We start from the raw sequence: 27912 nt of genomic DNA on the forward strand, positions 1-27912 counted from the left end.
GAGGAGGGAAGGAAAGAAATACCTCGAGGTTTATATTAGTTACTTGGTTTTACAGAGGCAGCATGAGCTAAAGGCTAGAAGGTCGACTTTCGAGTGAGAATGACTTCGATTTAATTTCTGCCTCTCAGAAGACCATTTGGCCATAGGCAAGTGCTTTAACTTCTTTTAGCATTGCCAGAGAGGCAGTTCCATAAATCCATGAAATCACAAATTCTAAACCAATAAAGCCCAAAACTTGCAGCCACATATTTTGTCTACCCGTTTTTGCCATCACAAGCTCCCGGTGCAAGTAACTTGTTTGTTATTCATTTCTCCGATTCTTGAACAAAAAATGAAAACAGAATAGAGCAGAGGAATGAAATTAATCCCAGTAAGGAAAAGCCGGTGGGAAAGCCGTTGCGCCCCTACCCGATACCTCTGGTGCACTCTTCCTGGATAGCTCCCTCCCCTCGTCCGCCTCTCTAAGCGGCTCTTAAGCAAGCGGCGGGGCTCAGTGTCTCCGCCTGCCAAACAGCTCCGCACTTGCAGCTGTGGGCGCATCTGGGGGGCGCGTGCGCCGTGACAGCCCGTGCCCGGGCACTGCCGCCACCTCCTCCCGGCTGCGATGCCTATTTTAGTCTTAGCTGTGGCCGGGAGCAGGGGCTGGGGCCGAAAGTAAGAGGCTGAGCAGAATAGAGTGACTGGGGACCGTCACCTGCAGGCCCCCCGGGAGTCGCCGGGCCAGCGCCGAGCCTTGGGCTCCAGATCCTGGGAGCGCTTGATTCGCTTGCTCTGGGAGAAACTTTGGCCCATGTGAGCTCGGTTGTCCGTGGCGGGGAGCGAAAGGTAAGAGCTTCGGGGTTGGGAAGAGGAGCGCCCCAATTCCAGTCTCTTTTTCCTATGTCTTTCCACCTCTGAGCCAAGGGTAGAAGGGTATTTGCAACTTTACACCTTGTGGGTGAAAATTGGAAGCGAAAGTTGGAGGAACGGGTTTAGGTATAACTTTTCCTGAGGTCTCAGGAGGGCAGAACTGTGCCCTTTTTCCACCCAGGGCTCTGCCCACGCCCCAGGCTGCCCTTCTTGGGGCCTCTGCTCTCTTCTTTCCTTCCCGTGCTCCGCGATGCAGCCGACAGCCCTTGGCTGGGCTCCGCAGTCCCCGTTCTGGGCTCGTGGCACCTCCTTTTCTGTGTGTCCTTTACTCCTAGGGGTGACCTCGACATCACCGCAGTTTTAAATGTTACAGGACCGAGGCCTTGCTCGGCCTCTTACTATTGCAGGGTTTTGTTTAGCAATGGGCCCAGGTTTCCTCCCCTGTAAAGTGGGTTGGACCTCTAAACATATGGCCCTTTGGCTGTCGTGCCCAACTTAATGGCCATTCTGGGTCTCTTGCATCTAATCATTCCTTCAACCCCTACTTTTGAAAGTACTTCTGTTTCTTCCGAGAGGTCTCGGTGGAGCCAGGAGCAGCGGGATTTGCCAGAAAAGATGGAGAGACTTCAGGTCAAACCGAACTAGCTGCAGGTTCCGTTGCCGTCTTTTCTGGAGCTCCGCTCTTCCACCAAACCTGGCTGCTCTTTCTTCCGTCCCTCAAGGGTCCAGGAAAACTGCACGTCAGGGAGGAAACAATAGCAATTTCGTCCTCCAGGAATCACAGAATTTCAGAGTTGAAAGGAACATCAGAAGCAGCTATTTAGGCTTCCCTCCGGAAGGAACAAGGTAAGCTAGACCTTATGTGAACTCGCATCTGGGCTAAGAGCTTCAGTTGAAACAATTCCCCTCGGGCCTGATTTTGAAGGTGTTTAGTAACAGGTTAGGCACCGAAGCTGCAGGACCTCCGTTGAAGAACAGGACAGGTGCACAGTGATTCTTCAGCAGCGAAGTACCGTTTGCTTCTCTGAAAGGTGTACAGGATTTAGTCCAACTTTCAAAGAGAAACAAGTAATCCTAAACTTTGGCAAAAAGGGATCCTAAGTGGCCTCTCCTCCCCTACCCCATATTTCTTTGGGTTTTTGTGTTTACTCAGTTTTAGGGGTAGTTTGGGATTTTTTTCCTCATCAGCAAAATCATTTGGCATAGCAGATAGAAATCTGAAAAAAATATGTAAGTAGGTTGTGAAGCAGGTAATTTATTGCAATAGAGACTTAAAGATGAATGGGAATCGTGGTAATAATTTCTTGATAAATCCCCCCCAGTCTGCCATTTTAATAATCAATCACTCCAATTATGTTTAACAATTGAACAATGTAATATGTTGTCAGAGGCAGAAGGAAAGATGGGGTGTGGGGGACTATTTTCCTTAAATACTTTTAAATTGCCATATTAGTAAACCAGGAGCTGAGAGATCTGTTCAATATTTATGGACCAGCTGAGAACATGGAATTTCTCTGGGGCACATATTTTTTGTAACAGAAACTTATTTAATATGTGCTTATTAAGACAGTTGTACAGTAGCACCAGGTTTTTGTACTCACCGGTATTTCCACATCTCTGGGCTCAAAAACTTGCAACCTACTGTTCACGTAACAAAATTGCTGTTAAGTATCTGATCTCTGTGGATAGAGGGAATTTCCATGCCAAGGTTTTTCTTCAGCTGATAATCTCATAGGTCAGACCAAAAAACAACATTCACCCCCCCCCACCATCCCCAACACATGCCGTATACTTAATCATGCTTTGGTGGTTGGCAAGAAACCCAAGAAATTGTAAAAGAAAAGAACCTGTGCAGCTCCTAGCACATAGTAGAGATTTCACAAATGTTTATTGACTTAATTTCACATGTATTCACTCAAAATTATTATTCTTTTAGCTTCATTTATGTCCATAGTCTCTAAAAAATGTCTTCTTCTTAAATGATATATTAATATGTTTAACACTTGAGAGCCAGCTTGGCATAGTGCTGTGGTTCTCAAAGCTGTTGACCTCAGAGCCCCTTTACACTCTTGAAAATTATTGAGGACCCTCCAATGAACTTTTGTTTATGTGGGTTATGTCTATCTATATTTGCTGTATTTGACATTAAAATCTCTTAGTAACATTATGAAAATAGTTTGGACCTTGGAGACCTTCTGAAATGGTCTCAGGGACCCCCAGGAATCCCTGGGAGAGTGGATAGAATGCTGAATCCAATTAGTAGAGCCTAGACTGGACTCCTTCCTGGCACTAGCTGTGACCTCTGAGAGCCTCAGCTTCCACATCTGTAAAATAAGGAAAACAATATCTATAGTACTTGCCTGAAAGGATTGTTGTACAGCTTGAGTATTTAAAAGTGCTATGCAAACTTTAAGGGACTATAGAAATGTCAATCATTATTAATACTATCAGTGTCACCTTGGGTAAGTCATTTAATCTCCCTGAGCCTTAGTTTCTTTATCTGTAAAAGGAATCAGAATGAATAATATGTGTACTGTCTACCATAGAAGGTTGTCTAGAATAAAGCTCTTGGAATGTTATAAAGCATTTCTAAATGTGAGCTATTCCAATTTTGTATAATTTTGTATAATTTATGAATATATTCATAAAAATATTCAAATTATATTGTATGTAGGTATTTATGAATATATTTGTATAATTTTGTATAATATATGAAAGATTGTACATTTTCGGTCAACTAGTGGATATTGCATTCCAAGTTTGCACATTGTATAATACTAGTAGCTACTTTGGGTTTTCCATAGAACTTTTCTGGATACTTAAAGCAAGAAGGAAATTTTTAAATGATTTAGTTGACTGGCATAAAGTAGTTTGAAAGCCCATGTTGTCCAGTCAGATTTCATTCATATTCATACCACCCCTCAAATGCTGCCATGTTTCTTTGAAGAGGAGAATCTTGGAACTATAAAAGTAGGATCAGATTTTGTGATGTTGAACTTTCATATTTTAAAACATGAGAATTTATAATTTGGAATTTGACAGAAAGCAAAAGTTTTGACTCAAGTCAAATTATCTGTTAACAATGCCACCAATTCAGTGTTCTGTTTGGTATGTTTCTATAATTACCTTTTAAAAAGTGGGAGAAATACCTTTATGCCTTTCAGAGTTTAATACTCTTAGAAATTACAACTACACATGCTATAAATCAGGGCTGTGCTGGATTATAAACCTCTCTTTCTGAGAGAGGCTGTGTGAATATTCTGTGCAATATTCTGTGTGAGACTGGTAAATGTTCTGCTTAATTGTTAAATGTAGAGATTGTACTAGGTCCATAGTTCTCCATCACAAACCAAATACCATCCCTTGGCATAGGGAGAGTCAATAACATCATTCCATGACTCTAACCCACCCAATGGGGTAACTCAGTAAAATTAATTTTATTGACTTTAAAATTTGTTTTTTTGGCTAGGCAATGGGGTTAAGTGACTTGCCCAGGGTCACACAGCTAGTAAGTGTTATGTGTCTCAGGCCGGATTTGAACTCAGGTCCTCCTGAATCCAGGGCCAGAGCTCTATCCACTGTGCCACCTAGCTGCCCCTATTGACTTTAATTTTAAGAATTTATGCTGTCTCACATTATTACAGTAGTGTAGTAAATAGTATCACTGTGTTTAAGTCTTGCCTCCAGCATTTGTGACTTTGGGCAAATGACTTCTTCAAGACTCAATTGCTTCATATATAAAGCAGGAATTCTAATGCTTACAATAACTCTCTTGTAGTATCGTCATCATGCTTTTTGTAAAGAGCTGTAAAAATACGAGTTAAGAAATTGGTTGGAGTGAGCAATGATGAGAAAAAAGGGATGTTTTTAAAAAATTTTAATGACAGTAATGATAATATATCACATAATCAAAAGCTCAGGGACTCCCAAAGAGTTACTAATTTAATCTCCAGAGGTGGATTTTTAAAATTCTAAGTCCGTTTTCTTTGCATAGTCTCAAATGTGGCAAATAAATGCAATCATAGTATAATCCAACTCTTTTTGGATTGATCACTTAATGAACTCCTTCATGGAGTAAATTATATCTATAACATGCTGTAGCAAATCTTTTCAATAAAAAAAAATCCCACTAATTGCTGTCTAGGCAAAACAATGAAGTCTTAGAAGTTAGCATGGTTTCTTAACTTCAGTTAGTCTTTGTTTTGTTTACTTTGCTACGCTTTTTTAAGCAATTGCATCTTAATCTGCATTCTTCTAATGAAATAGCATTTCCTATAAAGAAACTTAATTCAACAATAATCAAGGCTTCAAAATATAATTTTTGTTTGTATTTTACAGTTAATCAGGGGAAAAATATGGCTTTAAGCACCTCTTCAGGAAATTTTAAATATTTTGTTGTTGCTGTGGACCCTGATTACAACTTCAGCTGATTCCCCAAATATTTTAAATGTGCGTAGATGTGTATGTATGCGTGTGTGTATTAAACAGGTATATTTATTATTATATATAAGTGAATAGTGCACTATATCACTGACAGCTTAAAAGTAACATTACTGAGAATTCCATGTCAGACCTGAGACTCTACCTGATTCAGTTAGTTTTGTAGGCATATTATAATATGGAATCTGATCTTCTTTATGTACTTCATTGATAGATGAAATCATCAGGATGCCCACAAGGAAACTATGGCGGTCAATAACAATGTGGCTGACAGTTTTCCCTATCTATTCTTAATTCAGTAAGAAGTAATTAGTAGGCTAAAATATTATCACAGAAATATGTTCATAAAAACTATTGATCATAACAAAAACATTTCAATTCTTCCTGACTTTTCTTTAGCTGTAGCTAGAATGTGAATATCCATTATTTTTTCTCTGGGATTTTTAAAAAGAATGATTATTCAGGGAAAATTAAGCCTAATGTGGGGGAGGATTTGCTAATAGGAAATGCTCCTTCAGCTACCACTCACGTCATCAGGCATATTTAATATGTCTTCCTGGGGTGATCAGAGCTAACTTATGGACTGTGAGGTTTAATAATTAGTAGAAAAGAAACTGGAATTTAATCTCAGGCTTTTTTCTTTCTCAAATTATAACATTTGGATGTTTCACGATTCTCTAATGGGATTATCCTGTATTTTAGTTATTTCCAAGTTTCTTACCCCTCTACTAGACAGTAAGCTCCATGAGGATGGGGATCTTATCTGAACTTATCTTTCTGCATGTGCTTAGCAGAATATTTTGCATACAATATAGGTTTAATAAATGTTTACTGAATTGCAGCCAGGGGAATTGCATTATTTGTATTCTACATAGTATATAGGTATGGTTGGCTATCAAAAACCATGAGTTTTATGAATGAATCCTAATGTAAAAAAAGTCACTAAATAAGTCTGATAGGGATATATTTGTTTTAACATGGACATTTCAAATGTGGTTGGATTTTAGGATGTCTTATTTTCCTTTTTCTGGCAAATTGATGTGTAAGTCAGCACTAGCCTTTTGCTAGTAGCATTATATATTTGAGCTTCAGAACAATGCAGAAGTTAGATGTTGCTTCTAGTAGATATCTAACAAATCTACTTAGTGATTTTCCAGTAACTAATCTATTAAATAAAGAGGTTGGATTCCAAACTTTAATTGTGTTTCATGTAAATTTTGCAAAAGCTGGAAAAAAAGTTTTTCAGCATTTAAAGAAATGTGGAATTCTTTGAAAATTTCATTTAACTCTGACTCTCTGACTTCAGCATATCTAACTTGTACTAATTACTCTACTTCTTAAGATCTTTATTTTGCATGTTTTCAGTAATTGAAAGAGGTAAAGTTGTATAATGGAAAAATAGATATTATGAACTAAATGAAACATTATAAACTGTTCCCATTTGAGTAATTATTTTTCTGAAACAGCTGCATTAATATTTTAGGTTTTTTCCCCTAAAGCCAAGTAGTTTGTATAATGGATCAGGTTTCAGAGAGTTTATAATAAAACATTTTTTTAAAAGAGGGATAACCCACAAATGATAAAGGACTCAGCAAATGGTGCCACTTGGTGTTGAGTTTTATGTAAGCAAACACAGACCACATAGATTTTCCCCAAACCATATTTATTAAAGATAGGAGTACTTAAATAAATAGTAGGATAACGGAGAAGTGGACACAAAGCAGTATTTGGTTGGAAATTAATTTCATTTAGGTAATTAATAAAGACAACCTTTTTTTAAATTGTTAAATAATCATGTATATCAAAATAAGATATTTGAATTCCAAGAAGGAATTTCTAAGTTTTCACATCAATAGACTTCTAATTACAGATAATTTTGATCTCCTTATTTTAAAATTTTTATGAAATTAATACTCAAGCTATATCTTTAATTTTATAATTCATAGGCTCTTATTTTTTCGGTTATTGTTTCCTTGATACTTTTTTTTTGCATATTTCCAGTGACTTCCTTACCTCATACCCAGTCCAGTCCTTCTTTGCAACAAAGAACAGCTAAGTAAAATAAATCAACCTCCTAGCTATATCTGACTGTATATACCTAATTGTTCACCTGTAGACCACCACCTCTATTCTGGGAAGAGGGAATCATGCTACACTGTGTAAAAGTATGCTTTTTAATTTCCAATGTACAACATAGGGAAATCACTATCTGGAAAGTAAAGCAAGATTAATAGTAGTAATAGAAGTAATTAAGCAATGTGTGTGTGTGTGTGTGTGTGTGACAGAGAGAGAGATTACATTAATATCTGTGGTTCATGAACTAATAAAAAAGTAATATTGCCTTTACAAAAATATACTGCTTTCAAAAATAATTTAATAAAGGCATTTTGATCACATGAAACATTTGAAGCTTGACTTTCTCCTCTTTATTCTTTTTCTATATAAAGAACTTCATAATATTTGTAACCAGCAGACTTTGTTGATTAACCTTTCACAACTGCAGTCTCTCCCTCCCTTGCCAGTGAATCAACTTATTTTAATTATGTGGTGAATTAAAATTTGTGGCTCACTCCTATATCTATCATTATTATTATTGTTGCCTGTCATGAACTTTTTGTGGATTCAAGAGGTGGTTTATAAGAGAAGCAGAGTACTGCTCTACTGGTTAGAGTTCTGGTCTTGGAATCAGAAAGTCCTGGATTCAAATCCTACCTCATACAGACCAGGTGTATGACCCTAGGAAAGCCACTTAACCTCTTAATGCCCTGGGTAGTACTCTAAGATTAACTGTTACAGACTAGTTACTGTTCTGCATGGAAAGAAGTGGTTTTCTACACACCACTGAAAGCACAGGCTCATACTTTTCCCCCTCGTTGCAGGAAAAAACAAGAAATTTTAAAAAAAGAGGATTTATATCTTGTGTACAAAATTGGATCTAAATTCTCTTTTAGGCAGGTAGATAGCACAAAGGATAGAATACTGTGTGTAAAGTTAAAAAGACTTGAATTTAATTCCAGCCTCAGACACTGGGTATAGGACCCTTTTTATTGTTGTTGTCTCTCTGTGATCCCATTTGGGGTGTCCTTGGTAAAGATGCTGGAGTGGTTTGCCATTTCCTTCTCCAGCTCATTTGACAGATAAGGAAACTGAGGCAAAGAGGGTTAAGTGATTTGCCCAAGGTCACACAGTCAATAAGTCTTTAAGGCTGAATTTGAACTTAGTCTTTCTGACTCCAGGCCACTGAGCCACTGACTGGAGCCATCTGACTCCACTGCTCATGTGAGCCTTAGTTTCCCTAACTATAAAAAGGGGATGATAATAATAGCACCTACCTCCCAGGCTTGTGAAGATCAGATGAGATAAGATTTGTAAAGAACTTAGCATAGTTTCTGGCACAGAATAGGAATTTGATAAACGTTTGTTTCCTTTCTCTTTTTAGTACCTTTGGATACAATAGACACCCCACTTTAAGCAAAAATGAGGGAGTTGGAATTGATGATATTTCCAGTATTTACCCCCATTAGTTCATCTATAACTTCCTCAATTAAAGTCTCAATACAGTTGCCCATGGAGGTGATCCTAAGTTCTTAATGGCAGTGTCAATGGAGTATAAGGTCTAGTAGATCCTTCCAAGGTAGAAAGGGCCTGAAGTCTGGGCCCAGTGATGGCCAGACTGTATGTCTGTCCTCTTAGGACTGGCTTGGCTAAGTGGGCAAAGGCTTATTACTGTAAGATTAGCCCCAGGTGATGAAGTGTTATGGCCACAGCAACCCATGAACACCACTGGCTAACACGTTGTAAGTGCTTCAAGCTGCAGAGTTAAAAGGATCCACACTAGTGAAATCAAAGATCCTTGATAATTCAAGTAATTAAATGTACCTTAGGAGGTGCTTGCACTATATTCATTTCACAGAAGAATTCATTATAAGGACTCCTTTAAACATGCAGAATGTATTAGAATTCCTTTATAGTTGGAATTCTTTTTAATTTTATTTTTAATTAATGGAATAAAACAAGCATTCCCATAGCATAGTACAATGAAAAAGATGATAGTACATGAAACTGCAAATCTATTCCTTTCAAATATGCAACAAAATTATTATGTAAATTTCTTTTTTTCCCCTACTCCCACCTCCCACCCTAGACATGGCTACCATTAGATGCGAGTAGGTATACACACACAAATATATATATATGTATATGTATGTACACACATATATGTAAAATTATTCTATACGTGCTTCTATTTATCAGTTCTTTCTCTGGACGCAGAATAGGGTCTTTCTTCATATGTCCTTTATAAGTTAATTTGGGTATTTATAACAGTCAAAATAACTCTAATTGGAATTCTTTTTAATTGAAGTTCTTAATGCATTTTAAAGTATGATTTAATTTATAACAATTCAACTTCTAAGAAACTTTTCAAGAAAATCATTTGAGTAAAATTAAGTATGAATGTCAACCAATGGTTTTGTTGCTAAGCAAGGAGCTCTCATGGAGTGTCAAATAATATGACTAAGTTTTAGCATTTCTTATTTATTTTCTTAACAGGAATTTTCACGATGAATCACACAGATGCCAGTTCATTGAATGAATTAACAACAAGAGATCTTACATCTGAACTTGAAAACCTCCTGCCTGTACCCTCCAATGAAACCACTTGTGAAAACTGGAGAGAGATACATCACCTAGTTTTCCATGTAGCAAATATCTGTTTCATAGTTGCTTTGGTTATTCCAACTACTTTGACTCTTCATATGATATTTCTTAGAGGGTTGTTAACTATAGGTAAGCGCATAATACTGTTTTTCATCATTTTCTTTCATTATCATGATATAATTCTTGGTTTGATCAATTCATCATATCTTTTTGTCAGGTTTATATATGATGAAATCAAATGAAAGGTTTTATTATTTCTGGGCAACCTAAAGAGTCAAACAAGGTTCTTAGGGCCCCCAATACTGATTTATCCCTTTGGGCAAGGCACACGTGTTCTTTTTATTTTGTCATGTTCCATACTTTTATCTATGATTACATGGTTTTTCTGATGGCTTGTTTTCAGTGTTTCAAATGTCAGTAATGCAAAGTAGAGGACTGAATCACCTACCTATTCAGGATCAGCAATGCAAGTGAAACCTTCTCTTTGGACTTGGTTATCTGGGTATTAGGCAGAATCAGGGGATTTGCCTGAAATATATAAATGGCAGCATCAATTTCATTGTGATGTGATAGAAAAGCTCTGGATTTGGAGTCAGAAAATCTGAGTTCAAATCCTGCCTCTGACAGTTCTTACCTCTGTGACCTTGGTCAAGTCACTTCCCTTTCTAGTCTTTAGTTTTAGACTAGATGTCCTTTAAGGTTCGTTCTGGCTCTAAGATTCTGTGGTCTTTGACAGAGAATCTTGTCTTTATTGTTGTTTGTCTGATGCCAGTGAGCTAACCTTATGAAAAAGGGAAAAGATAATTCTGAGGATTTTTTTTAAATAAAGCTAAGAATATATTAAAGCAGAATCATAGAATGTTGGGCTAGAAGGATTCTTTTCTTTTCTTTTTTTGGTTAGGCAATGGAGTTACGTGACTTGCCCACTGTCACACAGCTAGACTAGTAAGTGTTATGTGTCTGATGCCACATTTGAACTCAGGTCCTCTTGAATACAGGGCTGGTGCTCTATCCACTGTACCACTTAGCTGCCCCAGAAGGATTCTTAGAGATGATCTAGTACAGCCTCTATATTTTATGTAAAAGGAAACCAAAACTTAGAGAATTTCATTGGAACAATTGTTTTAGGTATTAGGGGGAAAATCTGCATTTAAGTGTGTTATTATTGAGTAAATATTAAGGAGACTTTGGGGAGTAGACTTGTAATTTTATTAGTATAGGTGTATTATTATTATATATTATACTACATATTATATTATTTATACATATAAAATATATATTATTATGCAGTATTAGTATAGTATATGTCACATTGTGACTTGACCAGAGTCATACCTATTCCATACATACACCATAAATCGGATCCTATTAATGATATTCAAAAATGTCAGATGAAATTCTCAGATGAATTATTTTTGTTTATTGTTGTTGGAAATTAGAATGCCTCTGTTCCTCTGTCATATGATGATATAAATCTAGTCTTTTAACAATTTAGAGTTTTTTTAATTAATAAAAATCTATTTTTTCTTCCTTCTACTTCACTCTAACTGAGAGAGAGAGAGAGAGAGAGAGAGAGAGAGAGAGAGAGCGAACCATTGTAACAGATATGCATAATCAAGCAAATAAATTCCTATATTGGGCATGTCCAAAAAATTTTATGTATTGTTCTGGACCCTGAGTCCATCATCTCTCTGTCAGGAGGTAGGTAGTGCACTTCATCATTGGTTCTCTGGGATTGTAATTGGTCATTGTAATAATCAGAGTTCTTAAGTCTTTTTTTTTTGAAACTATCTGCTTTATAATGTTGTTTTTGTAAATACTGTCCTCCTAGTTCTGTTCTCTTCACTCTGCACCAGTTGATATGACTCTTCCCAGATTTCTCTTAAACCATGTCTTTTATCATTTTATGAGACAATAATATCCCATCACATTCATATATCATAATTTATTTAGCTATTCCTCAGTTGATAGGTACCTCCCTCAGTTTCCAGTTCTATCAGTTGGAAGCATGAATTATTCATTACATCCTTTCATTCAAAATCAGACAAAGCCTTAAACAGAAGGCTCCTAGGGCATTTCTTCAGCAGTAAAACAAAACAAAACAAAACAAAATGAATGTAATTTTTCATTTTTCCACAATGTTAAAGTGATCCACAAGTATCTGTCAGATGTTATTTCATATTGGAGAAGATATTTTATATGTGTATTGAAGTTAGACTTGAATCTTCTAATAATTTATCTTTTATTCATTATTTGACAGGATGTGCTCTTTTTATTGTCTGGGCCACACTCTATCGTTGTGCCTTGGATATAATGATCTGGAATTCTGCCTTCCTGATTGTCAACCTGTTGCATTTTCTGTACCTACTGTACAAAAAGAGACCGGTATGTAGTTCCTCCCCACAGGTCAATAATGAATATAAGTTTAATGTGAGTTTTGAAAAGGAATTTTCTTGGGTCCATGTATGAGTTTCCAATAATTTTAGTTCTTCTATATTCTAACTTTTATGGTGGATTTTCCATTTCTGTATATATGAAAGTAACATTTTTGGAAACTATAAGAAGTTGTAGTTTTGGAACCTGCAATTTCAAGAAAAACAGCATAACATGGAGGATAGAGAGCCAACCTGGAAGCCACCAAGTCCTGGATTCAAGCTCTGCCTCTAGCATGTATTAGCTGTGTAATGTGGGCAAATCGCTCAACTTTTCAGTGGACCACACAACTCCCTAGAATCTAAGCTGCAAAATAATTGCCAACATATGTTGGCTGAGTGATTTTCCTGAAGCCAATGAAATCACAGGTTGAAACCCTTCCCACATACACACACACAAAAAAAAGTTCTACACAAACTGAAAGTTTATTTAGAATTCATGGAGCAAGATAAAAATTATAAGTTAGGTAATGTGGGAATATTAACCTTCCTGAATAATAGTTGAATATCTCTCATTTAGGAGAAATTTGATTGAGATTTAGCAAATTCTAAAAGTTAGCCAATAATGTTATGTCTAGTTTATGGGATCTTTTTTTCACAAAAGCACTTCTACTTTTAAGACAACATTTATTTCAATTATTTTCCTGTGCTAAAATTTAGTTATACTGTTATCCTGTTGATGGTTCAAAAGCATCATTTTTAACATCTCCTTTAACATTATGAGTTAGCTCGTTTTAAAAAAAAAAAGATTTGATGGCAATAAGAATACATGATGCTAAAGATACAATGGAAGGGAGTATGGAAAATGTCATCTTTTCATCATAACTATGGCTGATGTTGCTTATTTTGTGCCCAGCAAGAGGGAGTGTTGCACATCGAATACTTTCAAGAAACTCACATTCTTCTTGGAAAGACTGACTTACACAATTAGAGGGCAAAATGATAACATACCCTGAAGTGCTAAATTATAAGTTATAGGCACTAGTGCAATAGGAATTTAGGCAGGGAAATGTGAATTAAATGGGGACTGGCTAAGGGGTAGCTAGGTGGCGCAGTAGATGGAGCACTGGCCCTGAAGTCAGGAGGACCCGAGTTCAAATGTGACCTCAGACCAAACACTAGACACTTACTAGTTGTGTGACCCTGGGCAAGTCACTTAACCCCAATTGCCAATGAATGGATAAATAGATGAGTGAATGAGTGAATGAATGAATGAATAAACAGATAAATAAATAAATAGATGGATGAATGAATGAATGAATGAATGAATAAATAAGCAAACAAACAAACAGATAAATGAACAAATAAACAAATTGACAAGACTGCCCAGAAGGTATGTTCTGCTTCTAAATGGGGACTGGCTTCCTACAGAAAGATTCTCTGAGATTAGCAACTTTAGCTAGAACTTGAAGAATGGGGAGACCATGGCTGCAGGAGATATCTGGTCTTCAACTTAAAGCATTAGAGAGAGGCCTAGGGAGTAACTTTCTCAGGGTCTCATAGTGAGCACATGTCAGAAGCAAGACCTGGGGTCTCTGAAGCTGGCTCTTTCTCCACTTTGCCAAGCTGTCAGTATCTTAAAGATGAACAAACTGCCTTCGAGAAATTAAGTGATTTGCCTATGGAAAATGTAGCTAAGTAACTTTGAGATGGGTTAATCTTGAATTGTTTTCAGTGAACTGAAATCCAGTTCTCTCAGAACTTGCACGCATTTCCAATTCCCAGAGTCATGAAATTCAGGAAACACTTTAGGGGACATGCATCTCTAAGCTGAGCTAGAGACAATGATACCCCTCAGAAGGACTACCTAGATATCACATTTGTACATATGATTCTTAATCTTGTAAATATAAATTTGCTTTTGTGGGCATTTCTAATTTCTGTGGATCTCATCATGAAAGTGGAATTCAGAAAAGCAAAAAGTTAGAATAATTCCTCAAGAACTTTCAGTAGATGCATGGCCCTATAGGCCCTCTGGTACTCATAAGAGCTGTTGGGTAGACCCTAAAATTGTGCACACTTTGCCCCATCATTTTCCATTGCTCTCATAGGTCATTGGATTCCAGAATACTCAGTCACTTCCTAGAGAGGGAGAATAGTTCAGGTCAGAGAATAATCAAACAATAGACATTTAAATTGTACAATATGGTTTGAGGATGGCTGTTTTCCAATAACCAGTGTTCATAAACCTTATTAGGTATTTCTGTGTGCCAAACACTGCTACTCACATAGGGGAACTATAAAGATTAAATAATCTGTGATCCAGAGATCACATATCTTTATATCATATCATATCATATATTATATTGTATTATATTACTTATGTTATGCTATACTATATGATATTTATATTTCACACTATAATAGCCTGTGTGATGTATTTACAAGTAATGAAAACAAAAAATGATATATGTGACAGGCAGTGAGTAATAGTGGACGAAGAATTGCCTTGATATTAAGAAATGCCTTGGTTTGACTGCTGCCTATGACATATATTGGCTGTGTAGCCCTGGACAAGTCACTTAAATTCTCTGTTCTCTAATCCAGTGGTTCTCAAACTTTTTGGTCTCAGAACCTCTTTACACTCTTGAAAAATCATTGAGGATATTCCAAAGAGCTTACTTATATAAGTTATACCTATTGATATTCACCATATTAAAAATTAAAACCGATACATTTAAAAATATTAATTCATTTCAAAATGATAATAAATCCATAACATGTCAACATAAATTTTTTTTGAAAAATAACTGTATTTCCAAAACAAAAAATAGTGAGAAGAGTGATTTTGTTTTATAGATTTTTGAAAATTTCTTTTATGTTTGGCTTAATTGAAGACTACTGGATTCTCATATCTGCTTCTGCTTTCAATCTGTGTGATTTGTTGTTTTGGATGAAGTGTATAAAGAAAATCTGGCCTCATACACATAAATAGTTGGAAAGGGAAGAGCAATTTAATAAGCAATAGTATTATTATGAAAATAATTTTGACCTTGGGGACCTGTCAGGGCTCTTTAGAGTTTGCTTAGTGAACTGCTGCATATTTTCTGATAGTGACTGTTTTGTGGACTATTTGTAATCTTGATGCAGTATTTGAAAATGAACATGTTTTGTTTTGTTTTTTCAATGCATACATACTATCAAAAAGGGTATTCCAGTCATGGCAAGTTTCAGCATTTTATTGATAGAACTAGGAAGGCAGCTATGCTATATTGTGACAACAGGTAATATGTTATGACAAAAAAACTCAGTTATTTCACAACCCATAGGAAGAGAAGTTATGAATATAAAGAGCCTTCTTATGCATTTACACTGTTCAATTTCGGTGAAAATATTACCCTAAGGTAGAGTATAGGCAAGAATATTGCCTATGTTGTCACAGCCAAGGTTACAGTATCAGTTGTTTTTGCTTAATTTTTTCCCCCTTTATTACAAGGAAAATTTTGATTCTGGGCTGGGGTGTTATTAGAAGGAGGAGATTGTATATCTAGAAATGACTTTGTAAAAACAAAAGGCATCAATAAATCTTATTTTTAAAAATTAATCTAAAATAGAAATCAACATCATTATTTTATCTCTCCACAAGCAATATATTGAGATGAGTGCAAAATCCATGATATAAATTAGAAACATGTTTACCCTTTAAGAAGAGAATATCGTAATATATTTTTTATGTTTACCGAATCAACCTTTTCAGCTAGTCCTTGTTCTTTGTATTCCAGATAAAGATTGAAAAGGAACTCACTGGTGTATACCGGCGAATGTTTGAACCACTACGTGTACCCCCAGAATTGTTCAAAAGATTAACTGGACAGTTTTGCAATATTCAGACCCTTAAAAAGGGCCAGACCTATGCTGCAGAAGATAAAACATCTGTGGATGACCGCCTGAGTATCTTATTGAAGGGAAAGTAGGTGCTATATAAAAATTGAGGCTCTTATTTTAGATAGCAGTAAAATAGTATTAATTAGTGATAATGAGTGGATTTGTTTTGATATACCTGGTGAAGATTGTTAGAATTTGTTTCTATACACCTTGGTGAATTCACAGAATTCTCAGTTGTTGGTAATATGGTTATTTCTTCGTACATATTTTTTTTGGCCTTTTAAAGTGAAGAGGGTTAGAATTGCAGTTGCTAGGATAATGATAAAATTAGATTACTAATTTAAATTAATTAAAATATTTTAATTGTATTTAAATTAATTAAATTATTTAAATTAATTAAAATTATTAAGGGATAATGGTAAAACTAGAATAAGAAATGGAGACTCTTCTTAAAGTTTTGATGCAATGTTTTAAGTCTTCCTTGGGGGGGGTGGAGCAGATTTGGTTGTTTTATTATTTGGTGATTTCCAGAAATATAACTTCTAAGAGTGATGCCAGACATCATAGGATTGAAATTATTATGTCAAAACAACCATGACTTGAGATATGGCAGCATCAACAATGGATTCTGCCTTTGGGAGAGATGCTTTATGCTCCGGAAAGTGATGTCAAGAAAGTTCATTGATTAAATATTTGTCCAGAGATTGAATGAAAGCACTCAAATGTGTCTTGCATCTGTGGTCAGCCTTCAAAAACAAAACAACTTCAAAACCCCAGAAAGTGATGAGGATATTAAATATGTTCAGATTAAGTTCATATTACCATTTGTACCAAAATATTATGTGCATGTTATTAACAAATATTTTTATCATCAGAATGAAGGTCTCCTATCGAGGACATTTTCTGCATAATATTTACCCCTGTGCCTTTATAGATTCCCCTGAATTTCGATCAACTCAGATGAACCGGGGTGAAAAATTTCAGGTATGGCTCAGAGTGAGTTATAATAACTGGGTGTCTGTAAAAAAAATTGTAAATGAAGTCTCATGACTACATGAAAATCAAGTAGATGGCCATAAGTAATGTTAGCTGTGAACAATCAATGTACAACATCCATGACATAGGTACAGAGTTCACTTAAAATTGATGACTTTCATTAACAGACAAAACTGCAAATTGTCTTGGTCCTATAGAACTTAATAGAACCTTGAAAATCCTTTTTGTAGAAGAGAGAATAATTAACTTTTCTTATACTTAATGAACACACAAGAATGAGTTTCTTTGTAGTGGTGATAATTATATGTGAACAAGTCAGTATGCATAATTTCTTTTGTGTCCTCTGAAAGGAATAACTGCTTCATTACGTGATACTCTCTCTTTTTTTTTTAATGCAAAGAAAAAAAAATGCTGCCCTAGTTTCACTAGTAACCGTTATTTCGTTAATGTTAGAAAGATAGTGAAGGAATTTCTTTTTCTTCACTGCTGTTTTCCTCACTTCTTGGCCAAGTGATAACTTTGATTCATTCACATTTTGAAAGATCTGTGATTTCATCCCTGTGGGTACTCTTTCTATCTTATCATGTTACAACAAAAAACTGTAAAGTATGAGATTTAGAAATGGCTGAGCTATGAGTGAGTGGGCTAAATCTCATGGGTCTTGAAATATGTATGAAACAGTGGGGTAGAACAGGATGGCATAATTCTTTATGCAGAGGTAACTGGGAAGAAAAGGTCAAGTAATGAGTGTTGGTGAAATTTTACATTTTTGGAACTTTACAAAAAAGAGTTTTTGAGAAAAGCAGAGATTCAGAAACTGTCTCTGCTAAAGTCTCACCTTAGTGCCTTTGCTCTGAGAGCACCTCCAGTTCATCCTGTATATATCTTATTTGTATGTGCATAGTTGTTTTCATGTTATCTTCCCCATTAGACTGTGATTTCCTTGAGAATGGAAACTGTTTTTGTCTTTCTTTGTATCCCTAGCACTTAGTAGGTCCTAAATAAGTGTTAGTTGACTGACTTCCTACTCTTTCTGATAGCAAAGTAGTCAATATTAAAATGTTTAAATCTGCCTCTTCCCTTGCCCTCCCAAAATAATTTGTTCCATTAGCTTAAGCTGGGGTGGAGAACCTACAGCCTCCAGGCTACATATCAAAGAACCCATTCAGTCACAGGGCAGCACTTGAAGATTTAGAGGACCACGTGTGGCCTCAAGGCTGCAGGTTCCCCACTCCTGGCTTAAGCTATTTCTTCCTGGAAACTGAAAGTTAAAGAGATTTGATTCTTAAGAAAACATGGCATGGTGAAGGATAGTAGTCTTGGCTTTTCCAGAGGCTTTGCTCAGCATGTCTCTGTAGAAAGTGCCTGGAGGGCTGTTTCTCAGTGGACAAATGGATTATTATCGATGATTGATAATGGTGGTTATGGAAAAAGAACCTTTGAGATTTGCAAAATAATTATTATCACATGTTATCTCATTTAATCTTCAAAATAACCCTAGTAGGTAGGTACTATTATTATTTCCATTTTATAGATATGGAAGCAGAGACCCTAAGAGGTTAAGCGACTTCATAACTAATAAATATCTGACTTGAAATTCGAACTTCAGTCTTCCTGACTCCCGGTCCCGGACTTTATCCACTTTGCCATGCGTTAGAATTCTATAATTAGAAAAAGGAGTGCCTAATGTAAGCCCATGAGAGACATTATAGTTTTGTTGTTTTGAAAATTCTATTGCTGGCAATGCTCAAGAATAAAAATAGTCCTCAGATATCTCTGTCTGCCATTTGCCAGCTAGTCCACAGATGGTCAAGTCTGTGCATGTAGCCAGCTCTCTTTTACCTGTGCCAACGAGAGGAGGACTGAAATCCATGGATAATAATTCTTTTCCCCTCCATTTTAGCCATAAAGTGTAACCTTTTCCCCCAGAGAACATTGTACAAGTATTTTATGACAAGCAGCATCATTCAATGTTTGCGTTTTCATTCTTTTTTGTTACCTTTTAATTCGTGTAGCAAAGAGGTCAGAGTGCTAGATCTGGGGGCAGGAGTTCTGGATTCAGATTTCACCTTAGAAACATATTGATTGTGTGATCATGGGGAAGTCACTTAACCTCTCCTCCTCTTCAAAATGACGATGTGATTCTTGCCCTTCCCATCCCAAGGTTCCTTAAAAGGAGAGTGCTTTGTTATTGTAAAGCAGCTAGGTGGTATTGGATAGAATGTTAGATGTGAGAGTCAGGAAAACCTGAGTTTTGACCTGCCTTTGACGTGTACTAGCAATGTAACCCTGACCAAGTCCAATCAACCTTTTCAACTTCAGTTTTGTCATTTGTAAACAATAGCACCTTCCTTACAGAACTGTGATGAGACTCCAAGGAAATAATATTTGTAAATGCTCTGCAAACCATAAAGCATTCTAAATATTAGCTATTAATGTAAACTTTATTATAGAAATGTAAAGGTTGTATTTGTTGTCATAAAAGACAAAAGAGAAATTGAACAAATATTAGGGCTAGGAGTCAAATGGACAGGATGATTGTGACAGTTCACAGAGGATAAGATTTGGGGTAGCATTGCCAGAAATGCTATTTGTAATACTTGTGAGTGGGGTGTGTGTGTGTGTGTGTGTGTGTGTGTGTGTGTGTGTGTGTGTGTGTGTGTGTGTGTAAAACTGAGCAGTCTAATAACTTGGCTTTCTATTCTCTCTTTCCCATGGAGCACATGTAATTTGTTAGGTAGCTGATTCCTAAAGTCACCAACAGGAGAGCACTAATCTCTTTGGGTGAAGGTCTCTCTGGCAGTGGAACTGCTTTTTTTATGTAAATTGAGGTTTCTATAAAACTTTATATAAAAACTGCCCCCCTGCTGTTGTTTCCTAGCAAAATCAACAGCTTGTTCTGTGGCCTGAAGGCTTGGAAACCAAAGCTTTATTGGCCCAAAGGGAGGTGGGGAAGAGGGGAATTCTAGAAGAATGGGTTTTTCCACGGGTAACAGCTTGCCTGCTTCTGTTCCATATTTGCCAAAAATTCAAACCCAGAGTAGAAGTGGCCTGGCTGATTTCACAGGCTGTCAAGCTGGTAGGAAGTGGGTGAACTCTTAAGTTTTAACCAGGACTCACATAAAACAGGATCTTAATTTACAAAGGCAAAACTTCAAATTATGCAGTAAAGTAATTCCATCTGTCACTGGCCAGTTTCCAACCTTATATCTTTTAGTACCTAGTATACAGTTCCAGGCACCCTATGGGAATTCAATAAGTATTAAGAGAATGAATAAACCTTTTTCTCAGGACACACTCCCTTCTTCTTGGTGTATGTAATATGGCGCCATGCCCAAAAAGATTAGGTAAATTCTCCACAGAATGAAGACAGCCAATACTTCCCGACTAAATAGAGTTCTATAATTCCACTTCAAATTGTTGAGAAAAATTCCTTCTTTTTCTTGCTCCTTTCATGCTAGTATTTTTTTATTTGTTTGGCAAATCCACTTTCCTTTTTTTCAGTGGCAAAGAGTCTGAGAACATATGTTTTTTTTTTATGGCCAGACATGCAAATAAGGAATGTTTTTCTCAAAATGTTAAGAATAAAGAAACTGTTGATGTGTGGCCATGGGTGGCTTGAATAAGCTACAGTCTCATTATTGGAAGGGGTGTGGGTTGGGTTTAGAATCTAAAGTCAGGAGTTGATGCACTATTTGCCAGGCAGCCCCTCCCTTGGGCATGGGCCCAGGAGAGGAAGGTTGGGAAGGTTTACTGTAATTCCCAAACCAAAAGAAATCCTTGTGCTTCTAATTTGACACCATTATGAGCTATGTTTCCTCAGCAGGAACTCAAATATGGCATTACAGAGAGCCCCACTAATTGGTCTGGAAGCAAATTTAGTCTACTGTAGCTTTGAAAATTCCTGGAATCTATTATAAAACTTTCATGTTTTATAGAAGTCTGTTGTCAGCTAACTGGTAAGACAGCTCTGCTTTTAGATAAAACTGCTCAGTTAGCAGAAATAAACCATTACCTACAAAATTGAATAACCTTAGTTATTATGCTTGTGACTAACCCCATATCAAAATAACCTCATGAGGAATAGAAAGAAATATTTATCTCTCGAACCTTGCAGACATATCTTACAGTAAAATGTCCTCATTCTGAATTCTACTTAATTCAAAATTTGTCATCAATTAAGGACTGAACTGAAATATACCTTTATACCATTTGTGGAAAAGAGATTTAATAAGTAAATTAGTACAGAAGATTTCAAAGAAAATGTTTGACTCAACAAAGAGACTTGAGTTTTCAATTATTTTAAAACTCATATTCACATATAAACATAATTTATGAATTACAGATCATTCTCGTCCATTAAAATAGTTCTGCTAAATGTCTCTTCTTGATAACACTCTTCTTTAGTTCTAATTATTTAAATATATTTAAAAGTAATAAAATTATATTTCCTTAAGAATGCTCTTGTACTTAAGACTCTTTGGCTATTCAGATGACATTATTTTTTACCAATTAGCCAACAGCAGTAAGTCAACTTTCTTTTCAGTCTGGTTCTATACTCTTAGAACCAAGATACCTAGCTAATTTTAAGTCTTAGAACTACACAGGGCTAGAAGAAAGCTTTAAAAAGACATTAGTTGATGTGCTGTCAAGTCTGTAAATAAGAAGGTCTTAAACAAAAAAATTAATAATTTTCCAAAAGGATGCATGCAGTTTCTAGTTTTATCCATTTTTTTCTATTCTTTGATTCTTCAGATTAATAATCAAATTAATTCTAGGCTAATCTTTTAGGCAAATACTGAGGAAGTGGAGATGCGTGTATGAGTTTGTATGTATGTATGTGTTATTACACATAGATTGTTGTTGTTTGTACTTTGTTCTCCAAGAGGACCATGATGACATCAGGGAGGTGATGCCATGACATGCAAATGAACTGTATTTAAGTGAGGAAAGGCTGTGCAGAGTCACCAGCCTCCCTTTCTCTTTCTCCAGACCCAGTGCCACTGGGTCCAGTGGCAAGATATAGATCAGGGTGACTGGAGATGGCTCCTGATACAGTGGGAGATCTTGGTCTTTTTAAGCTAAGGTCTTTAAGAGGTCAATTTACTGGACTTAATTGAACTTACTTTATAAATAACAGATAATTCTAATACAAATGAATTGCTAATCTGTGCAATGGGGAAGTTTTTACACAGTTATGGGATTTGCAATTTGTAATTTTATCTGTATGAGGGAGCTCATTCCTTTATTGGATGATTCTATTCTTAGAAAGTTCTTTTTGACATCCAGGCTGAATTTGTATTTTTTACAACTTATATCTATTGATCTTAGTTCTGGCTTCCTGGGGTCAGTCAGAAAGTGTGTATTCTACTTTCTATGGACCAGTCTTCAATTATTTGATTTTGACCATCATTGTCTCCCTAAGTTTTGTCTTTTTCCAGGCTAATCGGCTCCATTTGCTTTGATTGCTCCTTATAAGCATGATCTTGAGTCCTTCACCATCTTGGTTGATATCCTCAGGAAGCATTCTAGCTTTTTAGGATTCATCCTTCAATGTAGCACCTAGAACCAAAGACATTTCTCTAGATCTAGTTTGACCAGAGCAGAGTACAACAGTACCGTACAGGACCATAGTCTTGGAGACCATGCCTCTCAGTATAATCTTGACTCATATTCAATTCGCATGCTACTAAAATCCCTAGATCTTTTTTTTTTCATACATGCTGCTGTCTACTAGTTTCTCCTCCATTTTGTACTAACAACATTGATTTTTTTTTTAACCCATAGTTAAGACTTTTTTTAATCTCTATTAAATTTTTACAAATAGATTTTCCTCAATATTTGCAGGTCAAACTCTTTCTACATCCTGATTCTTTCAAACAATATATCACCTAGTCTTCCCAACTTTGTGGCAGTTATAAATTTAACAGGCATGGCATATATGTTTCATCTAAGTCATTAGTAAAAATGTCATAGTTCCAAGCACTCAAACTGGTATAGTCCACAGTAGCAGAAATGTCAAACATGGAGCCTGCCACATTCCCAGCTATAGCTTAAACCCAATTAAAATGTAATTAGGAAATATTTAACAAAATAAACAGAAATGCAATTAAGCATAGATAATGTCAATTTGTAGTTTTCTAAGTCAATATGCATTCCACAGGGATCTTTAGTGGTCCTTGTTTCAATTTTAGCTTGACGCCACTGTACTAGAGACCTTCTTCAAAGTGGACATTGAAATATTAATGACTTTTCTTTGAGTCTGGGCATTCAACAAGTTTTGAATCCAGTGCTTAGCACAGTGCCTGGCACATAGTAGGTGATTAATAAATGTTGATTGATTGATTAAATCCACCTAACTTTTCTTTTACTTAGCCTACAACTTTCTCTTTTTCACAAGAGGAGTGTGAGAGAAACTATTAAATGTTTGGCTAATATCTAGTTAAACTATTATTTGTAGCATTTCCCTTATCTACCAATCTAATATCTTACCAAAAAAATAAAAGAAAATGTGATCAATCTGGCATTACCTGTTTTTGATGAAACCGTATAGTATGTATGTATAGTCCAGGAGGTGGGGAACCTGTGGCCTCAAGCTACATGTGGCCCTCTAGGTCCTCAAGTGTGGCCCTTTGACTGAATCCAAACTTTTCAGAACAAATCCTCTTAATAGAAGGATTTGTTCTGTAAAACTTGGACTTAGTCAAAAGGCTGCACCCAAAGATTTAGAAGGCCACATGTGGCCTCAAGGCTGCAGGTTCCCCACCCCTGGTATAGTCTATAGTATTAACTGCAGTTCTTTTTATGCCATCATTGCAGGTAAAAATAAGGTATGACAGGAGTTAAAATTAAGATAATGCTGATTATTTTTCAGATATAAATTCATTTTTAAAACTATCATTGAATACTCAGTATAAAATTCAAGGAGATTGTCCAAATATTGGTTAGTAAATATTTGTTCAGCACCTACTATATGTCACACAAAACTGCCCTCTGTAGAAGGATACAATAAAAATGAAATGCAAATTTTAATACAAATTTATTTCAGAGGGAGGGCTCTAGCAAGTTGGGAGGATCTGGAAAAGCTCTATGTAGGAGGTATTGCTTGAGTTCCATTTTGAGGAGAGCTCAGACACACTAAGAAATAGAAGCAATGAGAGACTGATTTCCAAGCATAGGAGAAAGCCCGTGCAATAAATAGCGAGGAGATAGAAGATGGAGTGTCTGAAACATAGAATGCATAAGGGGGAGTGATGGTCCCAGAAGACTGAGTTGGATCTAGATTATCTAGACTTTGAATACCAACTAGAGTAGTTTGTGGTTTATAATAGAGGCAATAGGGAGCCACAGAAACTTCTAGCATAGGGGACTGAGTTAACATCTGCATCTTAACAATGTTAATTTGGTAGTTTGTGGGAAAGGGATTGGAGGAGAAAGAGATGAGACAGAGACCATTTAAGGAGCCAAGTGCAGCAGTAAAGACATTTTTTTCTTAGAGTCAGTTGTTTTCTAAATTATTTCAACACCACTTTTTTTTCTCATTTCTCTACTGCATATGAACTGCATTTTCTAGAGTCACTGACAATGACTTGTAGGACTGAGGGACATCTCTCACTTACTTCAATCACCCTACTGCTTTTGTCACAATGCCTTGACTACTGGAGTTCAGCCCTCATGTAGTTTGCCTGCTGTCTCCCTGTTAATATATACAAAGTCATCAATTGCTCATTTCCCCATCCTGCTATTTCTATAAGTCCTAAAGAGATCACCTTTAGTACTGCATTCTCTTCCTTATACATCAGGCCCTAGAGATGCTGATTATTTAGTCAGGAGGATTCAACTATCATTTGTATCAGTGGTATACAACAAGTTGATACAAGTCAACTTTTGGTAATTGTATCAATAGAATTACTATACATTTGCTTTTTAGCACCTCTTTTATCTTTCTGTTTCCTCAACACTTGGCACAGTACCTGGTTCATATTAGGCATTTAATAAATACTTGTCGATTGACTCTATTATGTATTTTTGTATTAATTTGTATATGTGTACCTGTGATAGCTAATACACTGAATGATAGAGTCAAGATCCTTTTGGACTTTGAAGAATGCCCAGAAAGTTACCAAACTATATATACCTAGCTATATAGGCCTAAATAGAAATCCAAGATAGAGGAAAAAGATCTATGGGTACAAATATATTTGTAGTAGTTCTTTTTGTGGTAGCCCCAAATGGAAACTAAGTTGGTAGTTTTCTGACACATCTGTTGGAATATGGCTAAACCTATTATAGTATAGAAATGTAGTGAAATATTATTGTGCCATAAGAAATGATGAAATAGACAATTGTAGGAGAAATTGGAAAGATCTTTATGAATTGATGCAGGGTGAAGTGAGCAGAACTACAACAGTTTATACAGTGATGACATTATAGGGAAATATAACTTTGAAACATTTTAGAATTCTTCTCAACACAATAAACCACGAGTCCAAAAGAATAAAGATGAAACATGCTATTCCCTTCCTGACAGAGATGATGACTTAAAATGAAAAAAGAGATGTGCATTTTCAGGAATGGCTAAATTCGGGAATTTGCTTTGCTAGGCTATGCAGCTATATACTGAGGGGCTTAAAATCTTCTTTTTGCTAAATTGTCAGGGGGGAGCAGGGAGAAGGATAGATTAATTTTAAAACTTGTTACTTGAAAAATAAAAATAATAAACTATATTTAAAAGTATCTTGATAAGCCAAATAATTGGGTTGAATCTAATAAGATAAAATCCAATTAGAATAAATATAAAATGTTATTCCTGAGAATAATTAGGAATAATTTAAAAATTAACTTCATAGGCACAAGATAAGGGAAGAATGCTTAGGAAGCAGTTGCTCTGAAAAAGATTGAGAGGAATGTTGTTAGGGGACTACAAACACAATATGAGCCATCAGTATGACATGGTAGCCAAAAAAGTTAATGAGATCTTGGGATGGATTAAAAAAAGCATTTAAAAAAAAGAAAAAGGGGGCACAGCCCCACTGCACTCTGCCTTTTTCAGACCTTACCTCAAGTATTTTCTTCAGTTCTGAATGTTACAGAAAGACAGTGATAAACAGGATAATATCCCAAGGAGGGCAACTAGGGAAGTGAAGGACCTTGAGTCTGTATTGTAAGAGGATCAGTGAAGAAACTTGACATGTTTAGCCTGGAAAGGAGAACATGATCATTGTCTTCAAGTATTTGAAGGGCTCATGGGGAGAAGAAATATTAAACTTATTCTATTTGGTTCCAAAGGGCAGAATCAGAAGCCATGGGTGGAAGAGGCAGAAGAAAATTTAGGTTTGATGTCAGGAAAAACTTCCTAACAATTTAAGCTGTCTCAAAGTGGAATGGGCTGTTCCAAGTGGTGGTGGTTTCCTCATCTTTAGAGGTCTTTAGTCAGAGGCTAGATGACCACTTGTCCAATATATTATAATGGGGATTCCTTTTGTGTATAGGTTTAATTAGATAGTTGATGAGATTTTTCTAATTCAAACTTTTTGCTTCTGTTCCATGACTTTCACTGATACCTTGCCAGCAGATAAATATTGATATTTAAAAAACTGGATCTTTGTTTCAGAGAGAAGCTTGGAGTCATTGAAATAACTGTGCACTTTCCCAAAGGCAATCTGGTCTGCTATCCTCTTAGTGTTCTGTTGCGGGTCTAGCTCACTCCCTATTAGTGTTACCTGTCTGTTACTATGTCCTCACAGACAAGCTCTTTGGGTAGCCTATCCATTGGGTAGTCTGGACAATAACCATTCTTCATTCACTTTTTTTTTTCTGTGTCGATAGATAAACTGTATTCTCTTGACTAGTTAGGGGTCTCATTAAGGAAACTCTACAGTATTCTAGGGTTTAACGTATACTTATATCTGAAAACAGGAAAATCTAGAGAACTTCAGTCATAGTTGATAGATCATTGGACGTGGATTCAAAAAAGACCCTGGTTTGGATTTCTTCTCAGACACTTATTAACTCTCATCCCAGGTTAATCAGTTAACATCTTTGGGCTTCAGTTTCTTCATCTGTAAAATAAAGGAGTTGGACCTGACCTTTAAAATCTCTGATCTTATGATTTCTAGAGAATCACTGTTTTATTTGGGCAGTGATCTGGACTTCTTCTGTAACAGTACCAAATACCTTGATGAATATATGTCTTCTCCTCCATAAGATTTTATAAGTGAGTTTGTATTCTAAACTGACATTGCCTTTGTTTGCTATATCTCTCAGTGTGACAAGGAGGTTTAATATTCACAGGATCAGGTGGTTTTTCAGTTCTTTTGGTCTCTTCATTATGGCAATTATTGGCCACCACTTAAATTTCTTTAAGAAAAGGTTGTAATGTGTGTCAATATCCATTTTTCCATCTAATTTTTTGGCACCAACAGCTAATTTAAATATGTTAGATGGGAAATGTTTTAGTTGTATGGCATCTCATTTTTTATTTTGATCTTTACAAATTAAAAGTCTGACTGTATAAGATTATAGGATCACATCTGATTTGAGAATGACTCCCATATCAGTAATAAATTTCTTCCTGTCTGTTAAAGTATGTAACCAGTTTCATTATTTTGTGCTCTCATGTTGGACATGTCTAGCACCTGCCAATTCTTTTCTTGAGACAAAAAAAATTCACGATATGTAGATATAAAACTTCTTAGTAAACTATAAGTCT

General features: G+C 36.0%; 1 protein-coding gene across 6 annotated transcripts in view; it reads left to right on the plus strand.

The window, feature by feature from the left end:
- The first annotated feature begins 503 nt into the window (after positions 1-503).
- Positions 504-27912, plus strand: part of POPDC1 (popeye domain cAMP effector 1) — a 70464-nt gene continuing 43055 nt past the window's right edge. For 2 of the 6 annotated variants that reach the window (XM_020976934.2, XM_020976939.2), the window contains exons 1-6: positions 504-825; positions 1572-1695; positions 9841-10077; positions 12209-12333; positions 16103-16290; positions 17081-17189. In XM_020976934.2, coding sequence (XP_020832593.1) covers positions 9852-10077; positions 12209-12333; positions 16103-16290; positions 17081-17189 — 648 coding nt within the window. In that variant the 5' untranslated portion in view covers positions 504-825; positions 1572-1695; positions 9841-9851. Of the gene's footprint in view, positions 826-1424; positions 1696-5187; positions 5299-9840; positions 10078-12208; positions 12334-16102; positions 16291-17080; positions 17190-27912 lie in introns of all 6 variants that reach the window. The other 4 variants (XM_078155219.1, XM_078155218.1, XM_078155217.1 and 1 more) reach the window with 4 other exon arrangements.

This window comes from Phascolarctos cinereus, unplaced genomic scaffold, assembly GCF_003287225.1.
Source record: "Phascolarctos cinereus isolate Bilbo 61053 unplaced genomic scaffold, phaCin_HiC Scaffold_5;HRSCAF=322, whole genome shotgun sequence".
NCBI lineage: Eukaryota > Metazoa > Chordata > Mammalia > Diprotodontia > Phascolarctidae > Phascolarctos > Phascolarctos cinereus.